General features: G+C 42.1%; 1 protein-coding gene across 1 annotated transcript in view; it reads right to left on the bottom strand.

The window, feature by feature from the left end:
* Positions 1–5,257, bottom strand: part of TNIP3 (TNFAIP3 interacting protein 3) — a 32,743-nt gene extending 27,486 nt beyond the window's left edge. The window contains exon 1 of the mRNA XM_059470933.1: positions 5,193–5,257. Coding sequence (XP_059326916.1) covers positions 5,193–5,257 — 65 coding nt within the window. The remainder of the gene's footprint in view (positions 1–5,192) is intronic.
* Between the last annotated feature and the right edge of the window lie 11,710 nt (positions 5,258–16,967).

Genomic DNA, 16,967 nt, shown 5'->3' with positions numbered 1-16,967 from the left:
TCTGGCTGGCTAAATGTTGCAAAATCCTGGATAAGCCAGGGTAAGGGGCACTTTTCTAAGCCATTCTGTGCTGAGGCTCCCACACCTCAGGCAGCAGGAAGAGCAGGCGCTCTGCGCTCCCAAGCGCACTTCCTGGAGAACAGCACCATTGGGACTGCGGCTCCTGATGCTGTCTGAGGCACCTTTGTGCAGCAGAGGTGCACATGCCCTGGGCAGAGCCCTCGCCGCTTCCGAGGCTGCTCACAAGAGCTGAAAAGCCAGAGCACGGAAGCAGCCGCTCGCTGCTGCAATTCACCACCCCCAGCTGCCAGCACAGCCTACTCGCCCAGCTCGGGCAGAGCAGCCAGTGCTTCCAAACTCTTTCAAGCCAAATGAAGCAGCAAAGCATAAGAAAAAAAAACTCAGAATAAAGGAGCAATGGCTGGGTGCAGCCCTGGGGACCGTAAAAGATGAGCAGCAATCTGGCAGGAGTGCAGCAGCAAATGCTTAGGCAGGCTGCACTCAGCTCTGCTTCTGGTTCAGCCACTGCAAGAGGAGATGTGTGACCACAACCTCCTGAGGTCAGAGCATCAACCAAGCTGAGAATAACCCATAAACATGGGGGGCTGGCTTTTGATATATTTTTTTCAGTCAGGAAGTGTTCATTGCTCTGCTCACCACAGTTTGATGTTGTAGCTGTAAATGATAATCACCTCTGGCTGCTCCTACCCTTGTCTGTCCCTATACTCCTCTTTCTGGATTTACCTGGGCAAAAGCAGGACACAACTGTGCCTGGGTAAAAGAAAGAGAACTACAAAAGGCTCCGATCTCTACAAACCAATTTCTGCTCTGTGTTTGAAGACTATCACAAAAATCAGAAAGTTACTTCATTTTTAGACTGAGAAACTATGACTGCATTTTATTATCAGCCACTTTGACAATCAGAAGGATACACTTATGGTGAACTAGACCATTATTCAGATCTGCTGTGTAGATCTGATTTAGAATCTGGACTTTCAGAGCACACAGATGCTCTGAGTGCTCGAATACATCAAGGGACTCCTGATTAGGAGCTACCCCAGAGCGAGACTTACCAGAGCTTCCCCCAGAGAGCTCTAGAGGGCACACAGCATTCAGATTCTGCACAGAACAGTTTGCAAAACTGCTTTTGGTTTCCTGGAGTTCACAGGAAACCTCTGCACCATTAAAACTTTTGAGAAAATATTAAAATATTAAAAGCATTTTTCTGTGGTCATACAAGTTAAAGTATAATCCTTCCATGTGCTTAAGCTTTCTAAGGTATAGATATAAAAACTACTCATAGCAAGCTGTGATTACTGCAGAAGGCAATCAGAGATTACAATGTTAACTCTTTTTTGGAGACTTTGAGTTAGTTGTAAAATTTTCTTTTTTGAAAAATTAAGATATTTGACACGGAAGCAAAAGGTCCAGATGTAATGAAGGAAGCTGGCCTCCCAGTACAAGTTTTAGCAGCTTGCAGGGAAAGCAGACAGCCCAACCTTCCTCACAATTTCCATGTCAGATCTGAAAAGCCATGTCCACCAAGAATAAAAATTAGGCATGTTCTCTTGGGTTTTCAAGTTGTCATATCCATGCAGAACTTCACTGTGCACTCCACTGAAGCTATTTTCATTTCTCCCACGTGTTCAACTTGCTGTATTTAAAATGGTTTTCACTTCTTGCCCCATAGCACATCTTTGCACCACTTCAGTTTTTAGCTACACTGGCCTATTTATAATTTTTTGTATTATTTATAATAGTATAATTCTCTAACTAATAATGATTGTTTGTTTATAAATGGCTGCATAGTTTTTATATCAATTCCAGTTTTAAGCAGAGAGCCAGAACATGATCAGCCCCATGCTTCAGGCTTGAGCAGCATAGATTGAAGGCTGAAAACCAAAAGTTCCTCAAATAAGAAGGTAGAGGCTCCATAGGAGTCCCAGTTTTGCATCTCTTGACTTTTTCCTGTTTTTTTACTGGAAACTGGTATTATTCCTTACTCATAGCAGTTACATGGCAACAATGGACATACCTACGAGATGTCTTGAGGCATTTATTACACAACACTCATACCAAAGCCATATAATTCTATTTTAACTATTAATTTCAAGGCTGGTGTGCTGGGGTCATTCTCTTGTGGTGGTGAAAGCACAAATACACACCATAAACAATTGTGAAAAAAGGCTTTAAGGCAGGATTTACAGCCAGACGCCAACACCATGGAGCCATATTTTGATGGGAAATGAATTCCAGAGCTTAATGGTAAAACATGTGCTTCATCCCCTTGGGTGGGCATTTGGGATATAGGATTCTTGTTTGGCTAAGCCTAGGAAGTAAACTCATGGATAAATAGAAATTTCTTCATTTGAATTATGGAGAAAGAACTAGTCAGATCAATTTAAAATGTGCCAAATTGTTTTGGCTAATATTTCCCTTTTTTATAATAATAGACTCAATGTCAGAAAAAGGCCTGTAGAATGAGGGGGAGAATCGGATTGAATTACAGAATATTTAGCCTAACTTGTTCTAGAAATAGACCTAAAATAGGAATAAAAATAGGGATATAATTTTTTAAAAGGACAGTTTATCTCTAGAACAAGGCTATTCTCTTATGTTCCATGTCATTTTGCAGAACTTTTGCTCTCTTTTAATTCAGTTTTGTAGAACTCTTTGATTTTTTTTCATGCAAATACATTGAGATTTTTATATTGAAATCTTCAGTTAAGACTGAAAAATAGCAAAGAATTTCCAGTCCAATAAGCAATAGGAAGAAGGAAAAATTTGCTGAGAAGACAAAAACACTTTTGTTACTGAAAAAAATTTTGCAGCCTTGTAAGCCCTTAGAAGTTTAGCAGACTCTGAGCTGATAGGGAACAGTTGCAAAGTGGTGCAGCTCCCTAAGGACCAGTGGTGCTATTCCAGTACTCAACACTCCACTCAAAGTTTAGGCTTGGGAATTTGAGCCAGAACTTTTGAAATTGAGCTCCACTCCTTCCATGTTCCACCTCACATGTACCACCATAAAAAACAGTTTATTAGGCATACAACATACTGTGCTGGGACAAACACAAAAAGAACACCTGCCTTTGATGATTATGAGTAGATACTTAAAAAGAGAGTTTAGGGGGGAAAAAAAGCAGCAGCATATTATTTGAAATTGTTTTTCGCTTAATATTTTAACTTGAGTTTCACCCCCAAAAATTCATCTACTGTTTCAAGAGCATAGATGGGAAGCTAGCCAAACATCAACTGAGATCTACCTGGCAGAACTGCTCTGTCTTCAGAGTCCCACAGGTCAGTGTGGGATTAGGGATAACCTCACCCCAGTGCCAAGAAGAGAGCTCCATAAGGTGCATGATAGGGGTTAAAACAAGCCCTGTGACCATAGCAGAGAAACCACCTAAAACTTTCCCTCAAATCTGATGCAGCCAAAACATCTGCCTCTCACCCCATAAACGTCCCTACACTTCTGTTCCCTTTATGACAAAGGAATGGGCCTTTTAAGGCACTTTTAATAGCCAGCAGCTGTTGGCCTGTCAAATGCCACATCTGGAGAAGCTGTGTGCTGTTAATGTGAGCAGAAACAATTATTCCTTAATACTTTTGCTTAATTTTAAGAATTACACAAATGACAACAAAAGGGGGGCATGTTCTTAATGGAAACACATCTGGTTTCCTCTGAAAATAAAAAAGCCAAAAAAAGAAAAAAAAACAACCCAAAAGGGGGGGCCCAGTGATTAAGTGAAGCAGCACCTATAACCCATCCCAGCTCAGTGAGGAGAAGGAAAGCTACTGATGCTATACAGGCACTCAGTGTCTCTCAGTGTTTGACTACTCCCCTCAGGAAATTTGCAACATGCAAGAAGACCATGGCTGTTGGTTTGCATTAAATGATGTTACTTATCACATGGTGCTGTTCCCTCTGTGCCTGGATATTCCTGTCCCTTGGGAAGTTTCCATGCTGCTGCCTCACCCCTGTACTCTATACAGCTTGTACATCAGAAAAAGAGCATCACCCTCCTTTCACTTAGATCTTCCAGTTCATTTTACTACCAAGACATTGACTGGCTTCCTAATGGACAGCATTAGGGCTGCATTCAAACCTCAGGAAAGCCAATTCAATTGTTTCCACCAACTTTGCCAGGCTTCAAATGAGCCCTGGGGGAGTTGCAGACAACTGTCTCCCTGGAGAGGCAGCAAGTGGGGCACTGTCACCCAGACTCAGCCCCCAGGCCTCACGTAGCTGTGTGTGCCTCACCAGTGGAAAGGGAATTGATTTCTGCCATGGAAATCAATCAAGTGGCAAGCTTGGCCAAGCAGATCTGCCAAGCAGCACGTGCTGCCGGAGCAGATGAACTCCCCCACTGATAGGCACACATGCAGAAAGCTGTGGGGAGGTGGCAGGAACTTGTGTTGAAAGAACTGAAAGCTGAAATGACACAAAGGGAGGCAATAGAGATGTTTTTCAAGCACTCATTCTTTTTCTGTGGAGATCAACACCTAGAAAAAGCTTGTGCCCCTGTCAGGGCACTTTGCTGGCCTCAGTACATGTCTTTTTGGAATGGTGTCCCTCCCATGGCCCCTTCTGGACTGGCTGCTTGCCCTGCACATTCCGCTGCAGCCCCACAAGTCTGTTCACATCATCCACGTGCTTGTTCCTCTGGGAAGCTGTGACTCTGATGCAGTGCAACCGCACAGAGCTGACATTTTTAACTGGTACTTGACACCACTGCTCTCTTTTCAAATCAGGCACCACCACAAGCAGCCCATTGTGCCTCCTGCTGCAGCCTGGGCCAGGATGGGGATGCTTCACCAACACCCTGTTTAGCTGGGCTGAGCCTTTGGAGGAAAACAAGCCCATGATTCATTGGAGTCTGTGTCCACCACACAGAGCTGAGGGATTTGCAGTGATCTACTGACAGCACGAGCAGGACAGACAGATGAGAACCATTTGGACATGCAGCCAGGAAATGTAACATACAGGAGCTGACAGGGGACAACCAGCTCTTGAAATCAGGTCAGCTCCTTGCCTGTGGTGGCTGCCAGGCAGCCCCAGCTGAAAGGCAGAGGACTCACTGCATCATACTTAATCCTCTCAGTGTCATCAGTAGGACAAAAACCACCTTGTGAAACTGCAGGCGCCCAAAAATTTTTAACAAAGAAGTTTTTCCATGTAACAAACACAGTACCTTTCCATCTCAACACACTGATGGGGGCACAGCTCCATGCAATCTTCTGCATCTTTCTTCTTCATTTTGAGCTCCTCACAGTGAATCTATTAGGAGTAGGGAAGAAAAAACAAGAGTTTTTAAGGAGAAGTAAAAAAAACCCCAACAATCTAAGAAGAAAAAGTTAAGTAACCAATTACAGTGAGAACAGATAACAGTGTCTTGTATTTCTATTTTATTTTTCATAAACTACAAATGGTTGACAAGCAAGCCAGGAATCTACTTCCTCCTTCCCAGCACCATCCACTATGAAGTCCACCACTGCGTCAGGGACAGTTCTGCAAGGCCAGAACTGGCTGCTGTGACAAAAATCTACCCAAGGAACAAAGCTGCCAGCAGTTGCAGGAACACTGGAAGGGTTGCAAAAAAGGCTTTTATTAATCATCCTAAAAGAATCAATTATTTTTCATACTCATGAATTCAAGCATGTCCTCACATTGTCCAAAAAATTCCTATGCTTCATGGAAGTGCCCAATAAAACTACTGCCCCAAAATTAAGAGAATTTGAGTAATGACTCTGATCTAAATCACTTGGAGAGAAAAGGAGCCACATGGAAGTTATTGAGCATGAGTGTGTCGTTCCAGCACTCTACAAGCTCCCCTCTGGTCAGGCAAGTTACTCTCCAGCACTGCATTTCCAAAGAGAAGGGAGACAAATAAAAAATTCCAGACCAAGCTCCCAGAGAAAAGGGCTGCTACAGTAAGCAGTCCACATTAAGATAATCTCTTGAAACTGGAGATTTTGAATTAGAACTCCAAACATGAAGAAAGCAAGCACCACTTCTCCGTCTCAAGTGGAAGAAGACATGGTACAAAGAGTGAGCCAACACCCCCTCACCCAGAGCAATCATTCTGCTCCTGTGCTGCAGGCTGGTGACAGCCCTGGGCATGTTTCCTCAGACACCTCTAGTTCATCAGAAAAGGAGCCCAGAAGCCTTACTCTTCTCTTTAGATCAAACATCATCATCATCATGGCAATTGCTAGAACTGAAAATTGACAGGTTTCATAGGACCAAGGTGACCACTGAAATGAAGAGGGGAGCCATTCAGAGCTAAACCTGCTATTTATAAGCAAATCAGTTTTCAATTACAAGTTACTCTCCTTATTGGTAACATCAGCTTAATGTGAAACCACAGCTGAACATTTTATAGAAACCATGCTGCTTCACTGATGTGCAGGGCAGAAATTTAAAATGAAAGGTTGCCAGCAGAAGATCTGAGGTGTTTGGCATCCCCCCACTTTCTAAATTCCAATTCCTGCAGGCATTTCACACATTCTAAATGCATCTGGTAATCACTAATTACAAGGGTACTATTAAGGAAAAAAATGTCAATTCAGTTTCATGTGAAACTTGATTCCAGCTTGTCTGAGTTTTATGAGTGTCTGTTTAATCATAACACAATCACATTGAAGTATGGAAAGCTGCATTTGATTGATTTCAATGGGAGCAGCAGACACGGGGGACTAGTGAGGATTAAGCCTTATTTTGTAGTGCCTGAACTTGGCTTGCATGTGTCTGACTAAAAATATATAAAATTTGAAAAGCATTGACCTGGAATGAACACTCCACTGTCACTGAAACAACAACAACAAAAAAAAAGCAAAATTACTAAAAGGAAGCAGAATGAAAAAAAACCCAAACTGACCCAGAACACCACAGAATTCAGACTGCTACTCCAGCCCTAATTTGTCCACTGAGCTTTGACACTTCACCAGTTTCAGGTGTATTTGCCAAGCTGGGCACAGTATTGCAGCCCACATTAAAAGGATGCAGGTGAAATGTTACTGAAAATATGACACCCATGTTGGTACGAGTCCTGTAAGAAGCAAGCAACACACTGAAAAACTGGAAAGGAGAAAAGCAGTGGTGAATGAACAGAAATCTATTTATTCAGTTATCTTGTTCTCTCCTGGTTGTGCAGGGTGAGCCAGATTTGGGGGCCCTGCTGGGGAGCTCTCTGGGGCTGCAGTGAGGGCACTCTGAGTTTCCTGTGTCCCTGCTCCACTGAGCCAGGGAAACACAGAGCAAGCTGACAAGTCCCACATCCCAGCTGCACACCCAGGCAGCATAAACATGCATTTCTGCAGAAGCCCTGCTGCTCACACTGCTGGGGTGGGGGAGGCTGTGCAGGTCTCCTGACTCTTAGTCATATGCAGATTTTGTAGCTAAAATCCAAATCTCCGCTTGAGAACCTGAACCAAAGAGATGCAACCCAGTCCCTGTGCCCTGTGCAAGCGTTTGTTATTAGGACAACCAGAAGTTTTTACAATCATAATATGCAGTGTAATGCTGTAGATTTTTATTAGATCTGGCAGACTGAAGCCTAGATGGATAAAATTCAGCTACTTCAAAGAATTTAAGGCTCTGTAAAAGAGAGGGTTGTAATGGTCATGTAAAGGATTGCCCAGAATTACATAAATTTTCTGCTTTCTGTCAAGGCTTTTAAGAACAGGAACACCCTGAAGTAAAACAGAATCAGTCCTGCTCACAGATTTATGGGGTTTTGCAATAATTGGAAATGTTTGTTAAAAAGGGTGCATAATTTCCTTGGTGCTCCCCCCCCAAATTTATCATGGTTCCAAGCCCTAAGTATTTTGTAGATACACCCACAATAGGTCAAAAAGGCACTTGTTTGGCTGGAGTATTAATTTGCATTAAAAACAAGTTTCCCACATAGAAAAAAACACATTTGAAGATGAAAAAAATTACATTGTTCAAGGAAGACAATGAGACTCACTAATTCTAATGAAATCTTAACTGTAAAATTGATTACAACCAGAGAGGCACTCATCACACTGGTGTTTCAAAATACTTTCCAAAGTGCTTTTCACAAACATCCTTATTGTAAATGTTAAATCCTGCACTCATCTTGCTCCATTCTCTTTTTCTTTTCCCAAATCTAGTTCTAGCTTAAGAGCATCTGATGTTTCCAAACCCTTGCTCATTTCACCCAAACTTGCTCAGTAATTCATTTTCCTTTAATTTGTATCAAAGCAATATTTTGTAGGAATGCAATTTAAAATGAATGCCAGAGATGAGCCAGACTAAACGCACAAAAACGGGAAAGGAGATGTTTGGTTTGGTTTTCCTGCCAAGATCAACCCCATGGTTCAGTTTTACAGGTCACCACCATCACCAGACATTGTCCCAGTAGAAAGAACAGAAAAGAAACAATATGCCAAATAAATTAAAGTACCTGCTGACAAAATTCACAAAAGGAATAAACCCACTCATAAGTTACCTTTCCAGTAATACACATTTTTCTGTTGTGAAAGCTGCAGGGCCTGTCACAGCCAGGCTGAGTAAATTTACCTCATTTAAGCATTACCCAGATTGCAAAATACCTCCAAAACAAAGTGGAACAAACACCATCACCAGTGCTGTTGATAAACAGGCCAGCAGGTTACACATTATTTGTGTGTGGTTGTCGTGTAGGAGGAGTGGGAGGCAGAAATGCATTGTTACAGTAAATATGATCAAAATGGAAGAACAACCAGAGAAATAAAAGAGCATTTGATGAAAGAGAGCCTAAGCAACACTCACTGAAACTAAACTAAATAGGAATAAAGCCTTCAATACTTTTTTGATGAAGAAATCAAGCACAGAACATGTCTGCCATCCCCCCACCTAGATATTCTCAGGTTTTGTTCTCAGAGTAGCACTTGATCCAGCCATTACCCTGCATGTCTGTCTGCCCTTTACTGAAAATGCAGCTTCACACACACAAATGCTGCCTAGAAAAAGCCACAAACACAGCAAGATCTGCCAGTTGTCTCCTCCCCCTGTTACTTCCTGATAAAGTGCTGAAACTTCAGCGTAAGACAGTTTCTAACTAAAATTTTAAACCCAAAGCTTGATTTTAACTGAAAATAAAGAGTAGATAGTTTCCTAGAGTAGATAAATAGTAGAGTAGATAGCTGTCTTGCCTAATTTAATTTGGACAAAATGAAACTGGTACCTGCCCTGTGTGATGCAGGAAGATTTAATGCTGAATACCTGAAGCTGATCTCCATATTAAGCACAATTCTCCTTTATTAAGCTAACTGTAGATTTTAAGCAGCAATCCTTGCAAAGAACTTAATTCCCAGATGCCCTTCCATGGAGCTGTGATATCCCCAACTTGATAAACAGTGTGGCCTGTGGTTCCCCATACTGGGTTTGTGAAAATGCTCCTCTTGACACATGAATTCGTGTCAGTGGTGAGTGCAAAACACTGCTTTAAACAACAGGACCTCATTCAAAATCAATACAACACTTGTTTCTTGAACTGGAACTGAGACACAACCAATTTGCAGGCATGTTTTTCCCTTTGCCAATCAGCAAATTTCTAAACATCTTTGGACTGAAGATCTCGAGAAGATCTAAAAGTCAGAAGATTATTCCCCAATGAGTATACATCCCTTCAAGTTAAATCAGTTGCACAACTGCCACCAAAAAGCCACCACAGTTGTGCTCAGCCTCGGGTGACACACATTTTACACATTTACATTTGGCTTACCATGTCAGTCACTCCACACAGGCACCTGCACAAGTGAGTTTAAAGCACACAGACTCATTTGAAAGGCCACAAAACACAAGCTCAGTGCCAAAAATATCATGACCACACTCCCAACATGCAAAAGAGTCACATAAGAAGTGACCAGAGGAAGTTGCAAATATCATCTCACCAAGCCATCAAAGTCACACACAACCTACCTCAAAACACTCTCAGTACTTCTCCTGTTAAAAATGAGACTCCTCATTTTTAATATATTTATAAGAAGTTTTGTCTTCATGGCAAATGTTCAGTTCAGCTAAAGCCAAGTAGTGCACAGAGGTCTGGGTACAAAGTCCATGATACTCTGAGCACACTTACTGTACATAATTTCTGTGGAAGCAAATTGCTCATGGAATAAAAATTAACTTTTTAAAAACTATATAATATGTTGAAAAAGTAAAATACTCAATTAATATCTTTTCAATGCTATTATCGGTGTCCAATTTTAATTTGCTCAACAAATTATTTGGAAGTGGGCAAGATGGGAAGCAAGTACTTACTTATTTGTTAAATGTCAACTGTAAATAATGCAGTAAAAAAACGGGCTTTTTATTCACTACCAAAGCATGGATAGGAAGCTTTCAGAAAAATACAGATGTGAAAAGGAAAAATGCTGCAGGATAAAAGTAAGATTAATAACTATGATATTCATTGATAGCACACAAAAGGTGGGGCTTTTGCTGAAGAATTTTTAATAGAGACATCACTGCAGTGAAACTGATGTCCTGACAGGAAAGGACAAAACTTTCTTGTACAATACAAAGGAAGAGATTAAAGTTAGGAAGTATCAAATCCATGACTTTGGAATCAAATCTCTGCAGTATAAGGAGGTAGAATATAAAAAGGTAACAGAAAGGAGATTGCTCCAAGTACAGGAGCCACGTGTCTGTAAAAAAGGCAGAGGCAACCCTAGCTACAAAAAGCAATGCACCAAAAAGAAGGGAAGTTTAACAGCAAGAAGAGTTGATTTAGAAGAGGAATGCCACTCTGTTCTATGTAAGATTCATGCCCTCCAAACAAGCTTCAAAATCCCAGGGGGAAAAAAAAAAATCAAAAAACAAAAAAACCCCCAAACCAAACAAATAAACAAACAAACAAAAAAGAAAAACCAAAGGAGAAAGAAGAGCTCACAAAAATGTAGGAACGTTCCAAGCAGCCAGCAGCAAAAAATCATTGGCATTTCTTGGCCAGTCCTAAACAACTCAGAATCATACGTTGCTTTCCACACATTCCAGCACTCCCACACTTCCAGACATGTGGTGCTGCTGCCAGAATTTTGGACAGTGCCAGCAGTGTATCACCATGTCCTGAGGATCCAGAATCAAGCCAAGGGAAGATGAGAACTTTTGGTTCATTTTGGGATGGAGGTAGAACAGTCTAGAGTTCCTAGAGCTGCCACAGCACAAACAGCAATGTGCCCTCTGGCAACCAACAGCACGGCCCTGGAAAAACGAGGTTTTAATACTGCATCTCCAAGTATTCCTTACTCAAGGTTAGGATGCATCCAAACTTCTGAGGTGCAGCTTCAATACCAATTTACAGCCACAAGGCAAGCAAAATATCACCTAGCCCATTCTCCAATGCTATGGGGATTACAGAAAATAATTTGTAGTAGATGTCCTCACGATAGAACTGCCTAAGGGAATCCTGTGCCTGCTCCAGGCAGTCAGGAGCTCAGGGAACATCCCAAACTCCACAAAACAGATGCAACTTGCCAAGTTCTCAGCAGAAACCTTATCCAAAAAGAGGGATTTTGGTCAAACCCAGTATAAGTGCACTGAATCTTTGTACCACTAAATTTACCCCAAAATAATTGGGATAAATAATAACTTAAATATAGTCAGTAATATATATGGCAATACATCCTTTACTGTACTCTTCATTGTCCAACTTTATTCAGGAAAAGTAAATAAAAGAACATTTCTATAGTCATTCTACATAAAGAGTAGGAAGAAATTACAAAGCCACTTAGGAACAAAATAAACCTTTAAAATATCAGGTTTTGGATTTGAAGTCTTTTTGGTAGATGAGAAGGGAAAAGAAGCACATGACTTCATTCTGAGGCTAGGAAGAGACCTACCAAGTACAGATTTCCAAGGAATGCAGATGTTACTCACCATATTTAGGGAAGGTGTCTGTCTCTGCATTGCCAAGTTAGGACATTGCAGGCTCAAATAAAGGCTCCCTGAATCAAATGAGAACCAAGAGGTTTGGAGGCAAAAGTCTATCTGTGTATATATATCTCAAGGTTTAACCTACACCCCAGGCTTAAGGGAAACCCCTTTCCTAAAGTCATTCTAGCATTGAGTGCACATTCATCTCTCTCAAACACAGCCCACACAGATCTACTTGAAAGCACTTGCTTGTAAGAGACCACAGAGGATTCCCTCTCATTCTCCAGATTAGCACGGAACGGTGACACAACGCTGCGCCCACGCACCAGCGAGAGCGGCGCTGTGGGAGCAGGGGTGGTCTGGCATGGTGGAAAAGCTGCATCAACTCCAAGTGAACAGAACACAAATATCAGTCTAGAAGCAGAATAATTTACTGTAAGGGGCAAATAGGTCAAGGAGCCATTTCTAGGAATGTATTTTTATTTAGAATTTATTCTAAAGGTTTCTCTTACAGAATCACTGCTCAGTTTGACGAGCTAGAGTCTCCTCATCAGCAGTGACATTCAGCTCTGCCCCTGACCAGAAACACCTCCCTATCATATCTGATTTTCATTCTGAGGAAGAGTGCTTGTAGAGGTGAAGTCTGCAGAAATGTCTCCCCTTCACCAGAAAAGAAGTGATGCAGCATTTTCAAGAATCTACTGTTCATTCCAGGCTATAGCCCACTGCACACAGAAGCTGATTAATCAAGTTTCAAAGATGATAAAAATTATCGTGCTGTCACCTAGAAGTGAAAGATTCACGATAGGTAAGCTCCGAAAAACACTCATCTCTAAGTCTGATTGGTGTATCAGTTTCGGTTTTGATGACAACAAAACCTGTGCAGTTCTACACTGAGGACTAAAAACCCTGCTGAGATTTTTAGGAGATTCCTGCTGTAATACTTGTGATCTAACTGCCTTGAGAGCATTCCCATCCTCCTAGCAGAAATATCTCAGCTGCTCAGGAGAGCAGGGTGGAGCTTTTCTGTCAAAGCACTTACTCAGCTCCTCTGAGGCACACAGAGAGCAGTCATTTGCAAATTCACGTTCAATTCACTGCAGGTTTCTTCAAACAAAACTGTTCTGCAGGCATTTGCAATTATAACAGAGGAAACAACAGGCCAGGGTCAGCATCAGGATGTGGGAAACCCGGGTCCAATCCTTTCCCCTGCCTTTTCCTGAAGGGAGCTTAACTATGTTTATACCTCCTGTTAAGTCCTAGAGATGCAGGGTGATTTCTCCAGTCTTTTGCAGTAGTGTTCCACTCTATATGAAGCATTTACTGTCACTTTCTCAGACAAAATACGTATTACTTTAGTTAGATGGTTCACATGTTTACCAACAAGAGCTCAGATTTACTGGCTGCCTGCTTAAAACAAATTTTTTAAAAATGCAACAGCATCAACATCTTCCACTTCTCAGAACAGCATCCTATACACTCAGCTCCACATCAGTCACTTGTTCTTACCCTGACCTCTTGCTTAATTATACATAAGTATTTATAAAAAGCTGAACACTCTCAAGAGGGGATGTTTGAAACCCAGCAAAGGCTCAGTAGCAAAGTGCTAGGAGGTGAGTGACACATACTCAAATGCAAGCAGCAAAAGAAGTCAAAGCCAAGAAGCAATCCTCTGAAGAAAAATGCTTTTCCCACTGGATGACTGAATAAGAAGGGAAAAACATTAAATATTACTCAGCAGTGCATTCACACAGAATACAGTGAATTTAGCCTTCTGTGGTTTTGGCTTTCACTGCACTCCAACACAGCTTTCACCTTTGGACTGACCAGCATGCTTAATTGCAATGGGACTGGAAATAGTTCAGGGCATGGCTGTGATTTTGTCAGCACCTGTCAGCTCAACGATGATGGGGCTAAACTAAAGCTTTGCATGTGTGCAGCTCCTGGGTTTATTATCCATCACCTGTTCACCAGAACCCCTGTGGTTTCTGCCAGGGACACCAGGAACAGCCACTTTCCTCCTCGTGCATGACAAGGCAAAGCCAGGACTGTTAAGGCTTTAAGGTCAGGTGCCTTTTTGTGCCATCCCACGAGCTAAGAGAGGTGACCAAAGATGAGAATTGATTCTGGAAAACATTCCCTGAATAAAATGCAAACCACAAATATTTGAACTGGAGTCCTTCTGAGCCTGGACATTTCCTGTTCTGCGGGGCTACTCCAAGCACCAGCCATGCCCAAAGCAGGCACAGGCAGGGAGGTGATGCTCCCTCTGTGCAGCAGATGTGAACAGGGCACAGCATCCTTCCTGCTTCCAGAGAAGAGGAGATGATCATGTGGACCCTTCCTTTCCTGTAAACAGCAGCTTCACAGCCCTCCTGACTCAAACAATTAGAGGGTTTGCTTTTTTACCTCCTGTAAACATCAGTGATATGAAAGTATTGACATTTTCAGCACAGCAAGGCAGGCACAATAAAGTGTTTGGTGGTGGCAGAGAAAAGCAGTCAATGGAAAATTTGAAGGGGGAACCCTTTCTTTTAACCCCCAGTGGAAAACTGTGGGGGTACAGCAGAAATCACCTTTTTACCTGACTTTCCCACTGCCCCCATTCAGAAGAAGAAAACCCCTTTGGCTACACCACACAAAACTGAATATTAAAAATTTCATTGGTTCTTAAGCATACCCAAGCCACTTACCTAGAAAAAGGCCAGATTGGATGGCTGCCATTCAAATTATTTTATTGTCCACTGAAGAACTGCTTGTTTAGGGGCTTCCCATAGGGGAAAAATAAGGAAATTAGTTAGAGAAAATTTAATATAATGCAAAGACAACAGCTTAAAATACCAGATCCTTGGTGACTTGTAAAGGGCTTAATTGACATGTAAGTATTATTCAGGAGAGAAAAGAGCACTACAACGAAGAAAGAAGACTGGGGATAGAAAAAAAGCAATTTCAATAGTGCTCAAAACACTTTGGGACTCCAGCATTCTGGAGAGGCAACTTGAGACAGATTTGCTGCCCAGAAATGTCCTGAGATTTAGCATGAAGCTGACACTTTGATAGCACACTCAGGGCATTAGGAGATTGTTCTGCTGAATGTTCTGAAAGCAGGCAGCCTGCTGTCCTCCACAGAATCCTTCCTTACTCCCTGGCTGGCTGCGCTGTCCTTCTCTCTCTCTGGTGCACAAATCAGAACTGCTCCCACGCACTCAGGGCTCTCTCAAGCTGAAATTCTCTCTTCTGCTGCACTCACAAGCAGGTTGGCTCTCTCTTTTCTATGGCTTGAACAGGTTCATATGCCCCAGATCAAGAAGTAGCAGTGAGACAGCCAGTCCCAGCTGTCAGGTTTTTGAGATGAATCAAACACTTAAAGGTGAGGTTACCTCTTATCCACTCTTCAAACACTATTAAAATATATTTTTGTGCTCACAGGAGTGGCTTTATGAGGGAGGGAGATGCTGCTGCCCAGCTCTACTCTAAATTTTAGTGAACTGCTTTGATTTTAGTTTGGACTAAACCAGCTTTTGCCTGAGATGTATTAAAAGTCAAGGCACTTGCCACCCATTTTGTTCCTGCTCACTGTGTGGTTTTACTGCTTAGCTGTGAACAGAAGACCACCCACAACAAAATCTCACTTCCTTATGGAAAAATTGGAAATGCCACAGCTCCTTTATGAGGTCTTAGATGGTGATTCTACAAATTCTTTGCTTTTACCCCAATATATTATGCTATTTCACTGGATTTTCATGAAGATGCTCATGAAGTTGATACAACATCAAGCATGAAAACAGGCTTCACATCAGGCCAGCAGCAGGCTCCAGCAGGCACAAAGGTTGTGGGATCATGGGAATATCCCATTTCATGTTTGTGGGAACATCCCTTCCATCAGATTTGTCAATCCCACAAACTTAAAGCATGCAGATTAGTGTCACAGGAAGGTTTGACTACAAAACTTTTTTCTTGGCAATAGAGACACCTTGAGCTGGTTTGCCACCCACTGGTCTCTACTACTACATTTTTTACTGAGGTACTGCAGAGTTTAAATTCTGGTCCAAATTGGAATTAAACCTAATTTTAAGCAGTGTCTAAATCCTCCAAGAAAACATTTTCTCTTTCTGCACCAACTCCTGAGAGATTTCTTCCCTATCTATACACACTTTCACCTGCTTGCCAGTTACCAAGAGAGAAAAGTCAGCCCTGCAGCTATTCTAAATTTACTACTCTCTACGTCAATGACATCTTAAAGCAACTTCTAGTGGTTTGACAGAAAAGTGACCTTTACTTCATGGAGACATGGTATTTTTGCAGGAAGCAAAGCATTTTCACCCAGATTCAGGGACTGCCAAAACCTGCAAGCTGCAGACACTTTCCTGCCTTTTGCTATTTCTTGGCTGAGCTGCAAACAGAAAATCAGACACAGATCCCAGAGGACTCAGAATTCTCTCAACAACCTGATCTATCACAAAACTAAGTTTTTCTGGTCTCTGATTTTTATCTCAGAAGCAAGGAGTGCAATGAGATACTATGTTCACCCGGATACCTCCACAGAAAGGGCTGAGAATGAAATAAGGTGATGGACAACAACATGAGTCTGGGTTAAAAATGAAAGGAAAAAAGGAGCAAAGGAAGAAAAGGAAGAAAGGAAAAAACTCTGATGCACCCAGTGAGCGATGGTGTTGCTTGCCCTCAGTACAGATGGCTGAACAGAGAAAGATGCCTCCAGCTGGGTTTGCAGCTGACCAAGGGCAAAGAGAAGTGAGGCTCTCTCAGAGGGGGTGTCCTGGCTGCTGGTGGACAGGAGGAAAGGCACTTTGGAGGAGAGGGAGGTGGGGAGATGCGACACATCTCCATTTCAGATGAGAATTGTACTCTTTCCCAGCCTCTCTGGAGGATCTGGTGACCTTTCTACGAGCACCAGCAGTCCCCAGAGCACTGAAGCAGAAGTTGTCTGCCCCACCTTCCCCATGAAGCATATGAATGTAATTTTCCCTTTTTGTGAAATCAAGAGTAATATCTGCTTACAACTCTGCAATATTGTTCTCCAAGTGTGTGGTAAAGTTAATAACCACACAAGAGAGAGCTCTCT

The sequence above is a fragment of the Ammospiza nelsoni genome, chromosome 4, assembly GCF_027579445.1.
Source record: "Ammospiza nelsoni isolate bAmmNel1 chromosome 4, bAmmNel1.pri, whole genome shotgun sequence".
Taxonomy (NCBI): Eukaryota; Metazoa; Chordata; class Aves; order Passeriformes; family Passerellidae; genus Ammospiza; species Ammospiza nelsoni.
The sequence above is the reverse complement of the archived record's forward strand: the minus strand, read 5'-3'. Positions and strand labels throughout refer to the sequence as shown.